The 15,206-nt window shown below is 41.6% G+C and overlaps 1 protein-coding gene across 1 annotated transcript in view; it reads right to left on the bottom strand.

Moving 5' to 3' along the window:
* Window positions 1-6,587: 6,587 nt before the first annotated feature.
* Window positions 6,588-15,206, bottom strand: part of EHD4 (EH domain containing 4) — a 30,531-nt gene continuing 21,912 nt past the window's right edge. The window contains exons 5-6 of the mRNA XM_020793774.3: window positions 14,975-15,139; window positions 6,588-11,544 (exon numbers count right to left, since the gene is read on the bottom strand). Of these exons, the coding sequence (XP_020649433.3) occupies window positions 11,008-11,544; window positions 14,975-15,139 (702 nt within the window). The 3' untranslated portion in view covers window positions 6,588-11,007. The remainder of the gene's footprint in view (window positions 11,545-14,974; window positions 15,140-15,206) is intronic.

The raw sequence follows: 15,206 nt of genomic DNA, 5'->3' as shown, positions 1-15,206 counted from the left end.
CAATTCTCCTCACACTATTGGCTGTGTGGGCTAGGCTCAACTGTCCTCACTATTGGCTGTGTGGGGTAGGAATTATGGGAGCTGCAGTTCAGCAACATCTGGAGGGCCGCATTTTGCCCACCCCTGGATTACAGCTTGCAAGTAAAGCCATCCAATTCACATGCAACAAAGAATCACAAAAGGAATCTTGTCTGAAACAACCACCACCACCAGTTCTTTTGGCAGCCCTGTCTGAGTTTATAAATGATCTGCTTGGTACTAATACTACAGTGCCCCAAAGTACGGTAATTTTGTGAGTTATATACAAGTAGAAGGAGGTGATAACTAATCGGATATCAAAGTGGATTCCAAAATGACTGTAGTAGCAAACTGGGGAAAACAAACAAAAAATAGAGCCTATTTCTGTAAATAAGTCGTTCAACTGTGTCTGAAACACTACCCTGTTAACTAAACTGACACACTGGATGAAATCTTGTGGCTTAGTGCAGTGAGTCACACTAGAGTGAGCTAACAGGGGCCTACTCAGGTTGTGACCTACTTTGGCATAGTCTCAGTTAGAGTAGACTCATTTGAATCAATGGAGGGCTTGATTTACTGACTCCTCATTGATTCAATGGGCCTTCTTTAGTGCAAGCCACTATGCTGCGCAACATAATTGCGGCCATCATCAGAGGATGCAGAGATTATTTCCATGGGAAATAAAATTTTGTATGAGCAACAGATAACGGCTGAAATCCTTTTATGTGTGCTGGATTTGCACATTAGTGCAAGTTTATGCTGTGCAAGCCAGATGGTATCATCTTCCCTCTGACCATGTTCATAATGCTGAGTAGTGCCCAAACAGGATTAGGGATTGTGGACACCCAGTGTGGTGCAGTGGATAAAGCCTGGGTTTGAATCCCTACTCAGCTATGGAAATCCACTGGGGCATGGAACTGGTAAAACTACTCCCTAAAAACCTACCTTGAAAACCCCATTAAGGTTGCTGTACATCAGTTCCAACCTGATGGATTTTAGGTACGCAGTGTGGTGTTGTGGACAGAGCAATGGAATAGCGCTCTGGAGACCAGGTTCGAATTTCTTGCTCAGCCATGGAAACTCACTGGAGCCCTATTAGGGCTGCTAGAAGTAGGTTCGGACCTGACAGCACATAACTAAGGATCTCCTTCATGCTTAATCCTGCTGTTGCTGTATACTATCAAGACAGAACTGACTTATAGTGAGCCTAGTAGGGTCTTCAAGGAATGTGGGGTATTTAGGAGTGGTCTTACCACTACCACACCACCAGTGAATTTACATGGCTGATTGGGGATGTGAACCCACACCTCTTGAATCCTATTCCATCACTCTGTCCACTATACCATACTACAACATAGCAAATTTGCAAATTACAACATTGATATTTCTATAAAATCTACAACATACAGGAAAATGATGAGGCATAACAGGGAGGTTTAATCTACACCCTAACAAACACCTAACATCATTTGCAAAAGTGAGTGCAAGCTTTACATGTGCCCCAGAATGAGAAAGCAGATTTCTCAGAAGGTAAAATGCATTGTATCACTGTTAAGCTGCAGTTAATTTTATTTATTTATTTATTTATTTATTTATTTGATTTTTACCCCGCCCCTCTAGACCATGTCTACTCAGGGCGGCTTACAAAATAAAACAGAACAGTATAAAAATATATAAAATCATAAAATTACAGTTACAATTTCAATTTAAAACAATTAATTTAAAGAGAGGATTACCAAGATGGAATAGCAAAGAAAAGAAAAAAGGAGAAAGACTTAATTGACTGGAGGGAAGGCCTGCTTGAATAACCAAGTTTTTAACTGGCTTTTAAAAACACCCAGCGAGGGTGCCAGCCAAATTTCTGTTGGAAGCTAAGAATTGTTAATGTTCACTTTCGAAGGAGAGACAAAATACTATTCAGGCATTCTACAATCCAGCATTGTGAACCTCCTTGCAGAGGAGACCCTAGCTTCACCCCTTGCACTGTTTTGTTCTTCATGGTTCAGGCCTACTTGATGAATCTTTTTTTAAATCTTTTTTTATTACTTTTTCACTCTATCTACATTTGATTTGTGCTTGTCAAACATCATGTTGCACGACTTGCATACAATTATTTCTTTTTTATATCTCAGTATCTTCCAAGTTGTCCCCCCAAATTCCAGACATCTTTCAGACATTCAAACCATTCATGTACGTATTTTAGTATATAATATTGGCTACTATCATAATATTACTTTCAGAGTGTACAATATTCTCAAGATCTTATAATAACATTCTTAATAAAAGTAGTTCCAGATCCATGCCCCAACCTTATATCTAGTTTAATTTACCTAAAAAGATACTCCAGTATCTTTGCCAAGAATACCCCATGAACAGAAACAAAAGGCTAAAAGATATGACGCTGGAAGATGGGACCCTCAGGTCGGAAGACGTCCAACATTATACTGAGGAAGAGCGTAGGACAAGTACAAGTAGTTCCAGAGCTAATGAAGTGGTTGGGCCAAAGCTGAAAGGACGCTCAGCTGTCGACGTGCCTGGAAGTGAAAGGAAAGTCCGATGCTGCAAAGAAAAATACTGCATAGGAACCTGGGATGTAAGATATATGAACCTTGGTAAGTTGGGTGTGGTCAAATAGGAGATGGCAAGAATAAACATTGACGTCCTGGGAGTCAGTGAACTAAAATGGACAGGAATGGTTGAATTCAATTCAGACGATGACCATATCTACTATTGTGGGCAAGAATCCCATAGAAGAAATGAAGTAGCACTCATAGTCAACAAAAGAGTGGGAAAGGCTATACTGGGATACAATCTCAAAAATGATAGAATGATTTCAGTACAAATCCAAGGCAGACCTTTCAACATCACAATAATCCAAGTTTATGCACCAACCACCAATGCTGAGGAGACTGAAATTGAACAATTCTAAGAAGACTTAAAACACCTTCTAGAACTGACACCAAAGAAAGATGTCCTCATTCTAAGAGATTAGAATGCTAAAGTAGGGAGTCAAGAGATAAAAGGAACAACAGGTAAGTTTGGCCTTGGAGTTCAAAACAAAGCAGGGCAAAGGCTAATAGAGTTTTGTCAAGAGAACAAGCTGGTCATCACAAATACTCTTTTCCAACTACACGAGGCAACTCTACACATGGACATCACCAGATGGGCAATACCAAAATCAGGTTGATTATGTTTTCTGCAGCCAAAGATGGAGAAGCTCTATACAGTCAGCAAAAACAAGACCTGGAGCTTATTACGGCTCTTATCATCAGCTTCTCATAGCAAAATTCAAGCTTAAACTGAAGAGAGTAGGAAAAACCACTGGGCTAGTCAAGTATAAACCAAATCCCTTATGAATACACAGTGGAAGTGAAAAACAGATTTAAGGAACTTGATTTGGTGGACAGAGTGCCTGAAGAACTTTGGATAGAGGCTCGTAATATTGTACAGGAGGCAGCAACAAAAACCATCCCAAAGAAAAGGAAATGCAATAAAGCAAAGTGGCTGTCCAACGAGGCCTTACAAATAGCAGAGAAGAGAGGGAAAACAAAATGCAAGGGAGATAGGGGAAGTTACAGAAAATTGAATACAGACTTCCAAAGGAGACTTCCAAGGAGAGACAAGAGGGACTTCTTAAATGAACAATTGTGAGGGTGCGCCAGTTACCTCCTCCCCCGCTCCAAATAAACCAGGAGACATTTTCAAACCAAAAGACTCATCTTGATTTATTAAACTTGGCAACGGCACAGAAACATTCACCAAACTGGGAGTAAACTTCTCCGGAAGGAGCAATGGCTCCGACAGGGGTAACCATGCTTCAATCTCAAACAGGTTAGTCGACTTCGGTGCCCAGCGACCAGCCAGAATTCTTTAGCCAGACATCTTGGAGAGTGAAGTCAAGTGGGCCTTAGAAAGCTTGTCTAACAACAAGGCCAGTGGAGGTGATGGCATTCCAGTTGAACTATTTAAAATCTTAAAAGATGATGCTGTTAAGGTGCTACATTCAATATGCCAGCAAGTTTGGAAAACTCAACAGTGGCTAGAGGACTGGAAAAGATCAGTCTACGTCCCAATCCCAAAGAAGGGCAGTGCCAAAGAATGCTCCAACTACCGTACAATTGCACTCATTTCATACACTAGCAAGGTTATGCTCAAAATCCTCCAAGGTAGGCTTCAGCAGTATGTGGACCGAGAACTCCCAGAAGTACAAGCTGGATTTCGAAGGGGCAGAGGAACTAGAGACCAAATTGCTAACATGCACTGGATTATGGAGAAAACCAGAGAGTTCCAGAAAAACATCTACTCTTGCTTCATTGACTATGCAAACGCCTTTGACTGTGTGGACCACAGCAAACTATGGCAAGTCCTTAAAAAATGGGAGTGCCTGACCACCTTATCTCCTGAGAAACCTATACGTGGGAGAGGAAGTAACAGTTAGAACTGGATATGGAAACACTGATTGGTTCAAAATTGGTAAAGGAGTATGACAAGGCTGTATATTGTCCCCCTTCTTATTTAATTTATACAGTATGTAGAATACATCATGCAAAAGGCTGGACTGGAGGAATCCCAAACCGGAATTAAGATTGCCGGAAGAAATATCAACAGCCTGATATGCAGATGATACCACTCTGATGGCAGAAAGTGAGGAGGAATTAAGGAACCTTGTAATGAGCATTAAAGAGGAGAGTGCAAAAACCGGTCTGAAACTCAACATCAGAAAAACTAGGATCATGGCCACTGGTCCCATCACCTCCTGCCAAATAGAAATGGAAGATATGGAGGCAGTGGCAGATTTTACTTTCTTGGGCTCCATGATCACTGCAGATGGAGACAGCAGCCACAAAATTAAAAGGTGTATGCTTCTTGGGAGGAAAGTGATGACAAACCTAGACAGCATCTTAAAAACCAGAGACATCACCTTGCCAACAAAAGTCCGAATAGTCAAAGCTATGGTTTTTCCTGTAGTGATGTACAGAAATGAGAGCTGGACCATAAAGAAAGCTGTCTGCCGAAGAATTGATGCTTTTGAATTGTGGTGCTGGAGGAGGCTCTTGAGAGTCCCCTGGATTGCAAGGAGAACAAACCTATCCATTCTAAAGGAAATCAAACCTGATTGCTCACTGGAAGGACAGCTCCTGAAGCTGAGGCTCCAATACTATGGCCATCTCATGAAAAGAGAAGACTCCCTGGAAAAGACCCTGATGTTAAGAAAGTGTGAAGGCAGGAGGAGAGGGGGACAACAGAGGATGAAATGGTTGGACAGTGTCATCAAAGCTACCAACATGAATTTGATGCAACTGTGGGAGGCAGGGGAAAACAGGAGGGCCTGGTGTGCTCTGGTCCACGGGGTCACGAAGAGTCAGACAGGACTAAACAAACAAAAAACTAGAATACAGTGGTGCCTCGCTTAACGAGTGCCCCGTTTAACGATGAATCCGCACACCAATGGAGTTTTTGCAATCGCAAAAGCGATCACATTGCGATGTTTTAAATCGGGGAAAACCGCATTGCGATGATCGTGGGGAAGCGCTTCCCCACGATCATCCCAAAGGCCCCCAAAGGCCCCGCCGATCAGCTGTGTTGCGAGGGGTGGAGAGAGAGAGCCCCGAAGCCCAGCTGATGGGCGGGGGTTTGGGAAGCTGGCTTCCCTGTGATCTTTGCAAACAACCGCCCATCAGCTGTGCTTCGGGCTGCTCTTTCTCCCCTCCCAGCCTGGGCTGGAGCTGGGAGGGGGGAGAGAGCAGCCCGAAGCACAGTTAATGGGCAGTTGTTTGCAAAGGTCCCGGGGAAGCCAGCTTCCCAAACTGCCACCTCTGCGTGCTCTCTCTCTCCCTCTCCCCACCCCTTTCAACTCCAGCCTCGGCAGGAAGACTGAGGCGCCGCTGCCACCTGGGATCTTTGCAAACAACCGCCCATTAACTGTGCTTCGGGCTGCTCTCTCTCCCCTCCCAGCTCCAGCCCAGGCTGGGAGGGGAGAGAGAGAAGCCCGAAGCACAGCTGATGGGCGGTTGTTTGCAAAGATCACAGGGAACCCAGTTTTACAAACCGCCGCCTCCGCGTGCTCTCTCTCTCTTTCTCCTCACCCCTTTCAACTCCAGCCTCGGCAGGGAGACTGAGGCACCGGCGCCCCCACCCCGGCTGAGAAAGACCCTCTGCGCCTGCAGCAACCTTTGCTGCAGGCACAGAGGGTCTTTCTCGGCCGGGGTGGGGGCGTCGTTGCCTCAGTCTCCCTGGAGGAAGCACAGCTGATCGGCGGTTCCAAAACAGCGGCCGCTGTTTTGCCTCGCTTTAGAGGCACCAAAAATGGCCGCCGCTATGGAGGAATTTCGCTTTAAGGTAAGTTTTTAGCCCATAGGAACGTGTTAAACATGTTTTAATACGTTCCTATGGGCTTTTTAAAATCACTTAACGATTAAATCACTTAGCGACATTTTTCCTGGAACGGATTAACGTCGCTAAGTGAGGCACCACTGTATATAGAGTTGTATCTACTGCAGTATGACCTTTAGGACACTAGGTGGCAGGCTTCCGCAAGAATTGATAAATACTGTACTGTACATCACAAATTGAATGCTTCAATTTTATTGAACAGAAATTTCATTTTTTCTAACATTGTTACAAAAAACGATTAAAAAGCATATACAAAAATATATTAGTTTCTGTAATGTTTTGTGTAGATAATCAAAGTGCAGAACAAATGGCCATAAACCCAGAGGGAAATGTATGCAACGAAACCTTATTTTGAACATTAATGAAAATCCAGAAATGATTTGATTAAATAAGGAGGGTTACATTCCTCGAGACATCTAGAACTATCAGACAAAATTTATTCAGTCTAGTAATCCCCATGTGTGCTGGTTTACAATCCCATTACCTCCCCCGTATCAGCTGGCTATGATGGGACTACATCACATCTCGGATGTGTGCCAGGGATTGTGATGGCTGCCTTAGATTGCAGAGAACATGGTTACAAAGAGGGAAGCATAAACTGATATGGAACAAATTGGGGGTCACAGCAACACATACTGCTTAACATGGGCTTGAAATAAGCTAATGAAGTTCAGGCACAACAAAAAGAAAGGCAAGAGGAAAACCTGATTTAGCAACCTGGTCAGACTTCTAGGCCAGATACTTCCTACATGGCGTGAGAGTACATCATTGTGGGAGATGAAATTTCCAGCTCAGCATCAAGTTTCATGTTGTAGAAATGCCACCACATATTTTCCTCAGCACTAAATATACTTTAAAGTTAGGTTTGTACAAGCTGCACCCAACATAAAAAAGCTAAAGTTCTGCTCATGTGGTGGGATTTTCCTGCTTCTTTCCAATTTATTCCTGATGGTTGGGAAATGGGTGAAGTCATATTAGAAGGTGCAGCTGGCAGAGACTTCATGGAAACTGAGCAAAAATGCTCCTTGTCTTAAGGAGGTATAAGTGGAAGTGATGTTCACTTGACGGTTGATTTATATTTAGATATGCAGTAAGATTCAGACAAAATTTTGAAATATTCTGTTAATCATTATGTGATGCAGCCCAGCTTATGTGGTCTTGCAAACCAGGCTTTGTTAACTTGCTACAATGCGATTGTTGAGTCTTTTGAGAGTTGGAGATGTGCACACAGCCCTCCCCTCTAGAAGATGGACAAAGGAGCAACCCACAGATGTGAAAATCATGGAGGCATAACTCACTGATGTGTCTTCTTGTGCCATGTCCGAAGCCACCCTAATTTTCTTAAGTGTTTCAGGCCCTCCACTGCTGAAGTAGAACCGTAAAAGAAAATATACCTATTTTTATCCTTCATAAATGTTTGCTTCAAAGACCCAAGTCTATTGTGTTTAAAGATAAACTCAAACCCGGTAGTTGGCAAACCAAGGTACTTCTAACTGATGAAAAAGAAACAAAAACAAATTTCAGTTATATTACTTCACAGATTCCTTCAGGGTATAAAAGAAAAGTGATTTAATTACTGAGGGGGGGAAGCAAGGAAACTGAAATGATCTGAGGAGGCAGTAAAGAATTAGAGCTAGATTTGTCAGATCAGGTTTTCTGTCTCAGTAAATCTGTGCACTCAAAGATCCACTAAGATAACTGCACAGGAGCCAGATGTACTGCTCAAATAGAAACCAGAAGAGCACACACACTGGGAAGAGATCATAGTGCAGTAGTTAAATACATGTTTTTCATGTTGAAAACTCCAGGTTTAATCCATGATACCACAATTTTTAAAAGAAACCTGTAAACACTGGTGTGCCACTGAAAGCCAGAGCAGAGGATTCTGAGAGACAATTATCAACAATCTGGCTTTGTAGAACACAGCTTCATATGAAGAATACAAGTTACTGGGTGGACCATTTGGAACATTTTGATGAATAAACCACATTCACAGGTGATAGCTGAAAGGAACAAGCAAAAGAACTGATATTTTTGGTTCAGCAGGAGTGACTGCTTCAAAGTGCTTTTTAAAATAAAAAGTCCCTTCACTTGACACTCACACATGACAAGGCTACTGAGTCACTGCACATGCCATAAATATCCCCAGCATCGATGTGCAACCATCTCCCCTATATTAAAGAACTGAAAGGAATGCACTGAAGGTTGAAAGAGGAAAGAATGCTTCTTGTGGACGGGCTGAGAATAAACAGGGTCAGGCTTGTTTTCCCTGTGCAAAATACAGACAAGGAGTTTCAGTCAGCACACCCTTTATTGACACAAGATAGCGCTGCCAAATATATATGTGTGTGTGTGTGTGCAAAATCATATTTCTGTGGGACTGCATGTTCCAAACAGTATCTATGCATATCATCACTGCACAAAAAATATAAATCATGGAAAAAACAATAATCAACTAACTGGGCTTCATAGTAAAGCAACAATTAGCTTACCACAAGATTTGGCAACAGCTCCTTCTTTGGATGTCTATCAAGGGCTACTAAACATAATGCTCTGTGGAACCGTTTAGGTGTAGTAAGCCTTCAAACCTATTTTTGGACTACAAGTCCTAGAACAGCTCAGCCATTATGAACAAAATTATAATATTCCCATGCTACACTTCTAACTGTCCATGGGGAGGCCTATCGCACTCCTTCTCTACCTGTGGAGTTTCTGGAGATTTCTGGTTGGTCACCAAGAAATGGAATCAAGAGAACTGTGGTCTGATCTGGCAGGGAAATTCTTTTTCATACATCATACTTTAAAAAATCAAGAGGGACCAAGACCATCCACATTCTTGTATTTTGGATCACCATGTATCGGTGCAAAAGCTAGATAGTTAAAAAAGCTGACAGAAAAAAAATATGATTCATTTGAAATGTGTTGCTGGAGAAGAGCTTTGCCGATACCATGGACTGCCAGAAAGACAAACAAGTGAGCCCTAGATCAAAGCAAAGCAAAAGCAAAGTGCGCTGCTTATATACCGCACCATAGCACTTCAAACACTCTCTGGGCAGTTTACAAGTTAATGATGCAGGCTACACATCCCCCCCCCCCCGCTGCCAGTGAGCTGGGTACTCATTTTACCGACCTCGAAAGGATAGAAGGCTGAGTCAACCTTGAGCCGGCTACCTGGGACTGAACTCCAGGTCGTGAGCACAGTTTTGGCTGCAGGACAGCAGTTTAACCACTGCGCCATGAGACCCCTTCTCAAGCTTGAACTATCTCTGGAGGCAAAAATGTTGAAACTGGAGCTGTTTTACTTTGGCACATTAAGAGAAGGCAGGAGTCTCTGGAAAAGACAATGCTGGGAAAGGTAGAAAGCAGCAGGAGAAGAGGAAGACCAAATACAGATTGACTCCCTAAAGGAAACCAGAGGCTTGAGTTTACAAAAGCTAAGCAGGGCTGTTGAGGACAGGACATTTTGGAGATTGATCACTCATAGGGCTGCCATAAGTTGAAGGTGACTTGATGGCAGATAACAACAACAGTCTTTAGAATACCTATAGAACTCTGGTAAGATTTTAGAAAGTAAACTTCAATAAATATACATAATTTTTTTCATTATATTATTTCACTGATTTTTTGAAATGAATTTCATTTTCATATAAAATGTCTTTCTATGCACACTTTCCCTTTTCATTCCCCAGATGAGTTTCAATTGATAGGAAAAAATTTAGTACAAGCCATGCTTTTAATTTCTATAAAGCTGTATTAAAGTGTATCCTTACAAGTTCTACAAAGAATTTCAGGAGGTGGATTCTGCTATATCATGAAGATATTTTCAAGTATCATTAATAAATTAATGAATGCCTTCTGTAAGAGGGTGGTTTGAAAATGTTAAGACTTCCCTCCGGAAAAAAAAGGAAGCTCTGTCTTATATTATACAAGTATTACTTTTTGGAGTGACTTAAATTGTTTTACACTTCCCATACTTATTTCTGTATTTTGATTGTAATATACTGTGGAGAAACCCAGCAAATGTGATATTTTCTTGCCCCCACCCCATGTTTAGGAGGACACTGAAAAGGCACTTGTAACAAATACTTTTTCTACCAAGGAACTTTGTTGTTGTTTAGTCGTTAAGTCGTGTCCAACTCTTCGTGACCCCATGGACCAGAGCACACCAGGTGCTGGTCATTAACCGAGGAACTTACAAAGCTATAAATTAATCCTGCTGTTACTTTGCTGCTTCTTCTAACTTTTCAGAGCCACTCTGAACATAAGTAGATAGGAAAATGTAGGAACATGCCACCATGTCACAGATTATACATGTGTCTATTTTACTGTACTGCACACTCAGGCGTACACACTGGCACTTGGACCAGGAAGGTGCTGCATACACCCACAGTGAAACAGACTCTGGTCAACCACAGTAACTTTCAAGATGGCCTGAGCAACAGCGAGTTTTCTATAGGAAAAGTTTGATGTCTAAAGCAGCTCTGAAAATGCTTACCAACATTACCTACTTTCAAGTGTGTTAAAAAGCAATCTTGGTGGCTTTCAGGGTGAATAGGATGCCACCCATTACAATATGAGATTTCCACAATGCATTTATCATTCTGCACCACGTAGAGATTTTCTATGTGACGGAGGTATCAGATGGACAGGCAAGCTACTGGGGAGCTCATAGCCCTCTAATTTTATCTTGATGAGATGTTTTGCTAACGCAAATTCCTCCTCATCCAACATGCCGTCATTGTCACAGTCAGCAAGCTTCCAGATTTTCCCCAGCACGCTGTTTGGCAGTTTAGAGGTCAACATTTCCCTTTTTGCATTGGCTCCAGAGATTCTGCCATTGATTGGGGAAAGGGTGTAAAAGATTTCATCATAGGCAGGTTTATCTTTAGCAACAATCCATTCCTCCTCATCAGCTCCTTCCTTGGCACCTTCCCCGTAGCCTTGGTCAAAGGGCCCTGCTGTGGTACCATCAAACGCCCCGCCCTGAACCTTCTGCATTGGCATGCTACGCTCTTCTTGGGTAATCAACGTCATCAGGAAGGCAACTTTATTGGCCAGCATATTATCCACAGCTTCAATGAGCTTTGGTTTCAGAGAATGGAATTTGGTGAAGTCATAATTCTCCAGTAATTCCTGTGAAATGACAGAAAACACTTGTCAGCAGTGCATAGTTGAAATTCTTGGGCTTCCCCAAGACTGAAGATGATGACAGCAGAATGAATATCACCTATATCTAACCCCATGATGATATGTCAATCCTGTTTGGGGAGGAGAATGAGCAGATCATACTGCTGATTACATTTTTCACAAGTTATAAATCAAAATTTGTTTTCAAATCTGTCTGGCAACAAATAATTTGAAATGGGATTTACACGGCAATTTCTCAGCAGCAATTTCAGAGTTTTCAGTTGGCATGTAAATAAAATATGGTCCGGGGAAAAACACCACCATTTGGTGATAGGCTTTGTGAATGAAATCACAAAGCTATGGTAAACCCTGTCACAGTTACATTTCTCGAAACTACAAAGCAGAAATGTGACTCAAATGTATTGTCTCAGAAAATATTTTCATTAACAGCTTTAAACAGAAACAAATGTCCTTCAATTAAGATAACAGATTAACAAGTAAAAACTTACACCTATAGGACTTACTAACAGCAGCCTGAGTTTTGTATATTGTAGCTCTATTTATTTAGTTACTTAATGTGGTGTTTTTTTTTCAGGGAATAAATGACACAACTTTTTGTGCAGAAACTGCCCAAAGAGATAATGCCACTATATTATGGCATTGTGTTGTGTGATAAAGCTACATCCAAACTATGGCTATTCTAACAGGGTTTTAAAAGGTATATGAGATATTTAAGGAGCAGTTCTACCAGTGCCACACATGCACACCTCATGGCCAAGTGGGGATCTGAATCAAGTTCTCCTGAGCCTGTCACATTATCCACTACACCACACTGGCTCTCATGTTTTGGCTGCAACGGAACAGTCTTGTGAAAACTGGAACCTGTTACAATGAATATGATGAACACCTGAATCAAATATGATCAAACAGAAATTAATGCTTGCAAATTTTCTAGTTCTTTATGAAGCAAGATGTCTTGACTAGAGATGGGAACGAAATGCCAAAATACTGTAGTTTGTCTTGGTTTGTGGTTCATCAAGGTTGACCTAGTTTTGACCTAGTTTACGGATGAACTATGAATCGATTTGTCAGCGGGGGAGCCTCCACCAGCTGCCCCTGCCCCCTTTCCACTGCCCCATCGCTTGCCCTGTTTATAGCCTGCCAATCAGCTGTTCAGTGGTCTACAGACAGACAGGGCAAGACTGGCTGCCTTGTCAGAAGGTCCCCCCCCGCCACTATATTTGCAAATGGTAGCCAGATTTCCCTCTCTGCTTATATCCCTGAAGAACGGCTGATCCACGGGCATAGGCAGAGGGAAGCTGCTAAGAATGGACGAATAAAAAACGGGAATATTCATCCCTTCGTATTCATCAAGGTCTCCGGAACTGACAAATACAAAGGAATGAATATCTGACAGGCCAGCAATATTCAATGAATATCACAATTTGTTTTTTATATTCGTCCCCATGTATAGTCCTGACACACTGATACTCTTAGGTGAACAAATTGTGAATTGCTGCTGTTTTTCCTTTCTGCATTTTTTGTTAATAACAGAACTAGCAAAGCTCTCTTGGAAACAACAACAAAATCAATAAAGATTTATAACCCTCAACGCTACAGACCCGTTTCAAGTGCTTTCAAGTTCTCAACAAAATTATAGAATCAAGAGTTTGGGAGAGACTTCACAAGCCTGATTTTCATTAACAGACGGGCCACCCTAGAAAAATTCAATCTATGGTGAACCCACCATGCAGGAATTGTGCTGTGTAATAAACTCAAATTATAGATGATACAGCATTACTTTGTTTCAGAAATGCTCATTTCAATTAGTAACCCATTCTTCATTTGTCTTCTCTGTTCTCCAATTTACAAGGGTACTGGGAGAACGACAACTGAACAGAAACAGAGAAGCAAACTTTCACACACTGTTTAACTTTCATGCCACACTAGATAAGACGCCAAGTCACAGGGAGCTCTCCTACAAGTTTTTCTTTCTTCTGACACAAACCGAAGCTGCAGTTTGAAGTGAAAGACCTGTGTTACTGCAAGAGCTTGCATTTTACCCTTTTTCCCTCCAGTGGTTTTCTACCTGAAAATTCCCCCAACTTTCTCTCCCTGCTCCCCTTGGCAGAAATAATAGAGGTGATACCCCACACCATCTGAGATCTGAGAAGAACTACTTGGAGAAGGGTTTTAGCAACCCACAAACTTTCCCCTTCCCTGACATTAAGTCTTTCATTTGAGATGTCAATTTTCATCATTTCATTTTTTAAAAGTAATTTTTAAAAAATGTAAAGGTAATTTTAAAAAAACCATGTGGCTTGGTTCTCATATTTGGCATATGCAACCCGAAACAGTAGCCTAACTATTAGTAATCTCATCAACCTTTGCCTTCTACAGTCTCCTAATTTAGAGACAGAAAATCAACAAGAGAATCATATGTATTGGAACAAAGAAAATATAATTTAATCTAAAATATTCCAATGTGTGTTTAAGCCTGATGAAGCATATGCAGTGGAAAAGCCTGCAATGTTTTTCATGAATGCCTAGCACAACAGAATGTATTCCTTGCTCCTATTTGACAAGTGGGCTTCTACATTTTCTCCCCAATTCTATACAGCAGTGTAACCATACTGTTTTCTAAAAGGACTCCCATGGAAAGCACTGACAGCAGAAACACTAAAATGCTATAGACTGTGCAAAAAACAACCAACACATGTACATCCCTTTCAGGAGCCTCTTGGCATAGTGGTCAAACTACAGGACTAAAATCAAAACTCTGCTCATGACCCAAGTTCAATCCCAACAGGCCTGGTAGCTGGCTCAAGGTTGACTCACCCTTCCATCCTTCCAAGGTCTGTAAATGGAATATCCAGTTTGCTGGGGGGGGATTTAATCCTGAATAATTAAATTGTAAACTGTCCTTTAAGTGCTATAGGACAGTATATAAGCAACACGCTTTGCTTTGCTTTCCATGACAGGTGTATGCCATACCCAAAACGAAGAATACATAAGTAAGATTTCAGGGAGCTACTTGCTGTAAGAGTTCAGCACTTTATAGAGGAACAACTAAATGATGAATTTGCAAGGAGGTGTATACAATTCTTTTTCCTCTACGTTAACTAGTGTTAGACTTGCATAACTGGAGTAATCTAACTGTGCTGGAGAGACCCAGGTTCAACTCCCCACTCAGTCATGAAACTCAGTGGGTAAATCTGGCTCTGCACCTCTCAGGACAAAGTACCCCCCAATGTTGCTTTGAAACTGCTCAAGGGGAAAAGAAAAGGACAACTATATACGTATGCCACATATGAAACTCTTTAGAGGAAAAGTGAGAAATAAATGGCAATGCTTGGCTTCTTTACACAATAGATGATATTACTAGTTTTTAAGCTTGCTCATCTGTAATTTTGCATGGACTTCTGAGTCACTGTACCTGCATTTTTTTGACTTCTGGGAAATCCCCTGGTGAGATCTGGTGTTCTTGTTGCAATTGACGATAAATCTCAGGTAGTTTGTTTATTAATTCCTTCTTCTTAGCTTCTTTTCCAAATACAGAAGGCATTTCTTTCTTCAGGTAGCTAATGATGTAAGCATGTACCTACCAACAACATGTGGTTGCAAAATTACTGAAGAGCTTGCTTTTGAATTTTCAATTTACCTGTTGC

This window comes from Pogona vitticeps, chromosome 1, assembly GCF_051106095.1.
Source record: "Pogona vitticeps strain Pit_001003342236 chromosome 1, PviZW2.1, whole genome shotgun sequence".
Lineage (NCBI taxonomy): Eukaryota > Metazoa > Chordata > Lepidosauria > Squamata > Agamidae > Pogona > Pogona vitticeps.
Note: the sequence above shows the minus strand (reverse complement) of the source record. Positions and strands in the feature narration are given on the sequence as shown.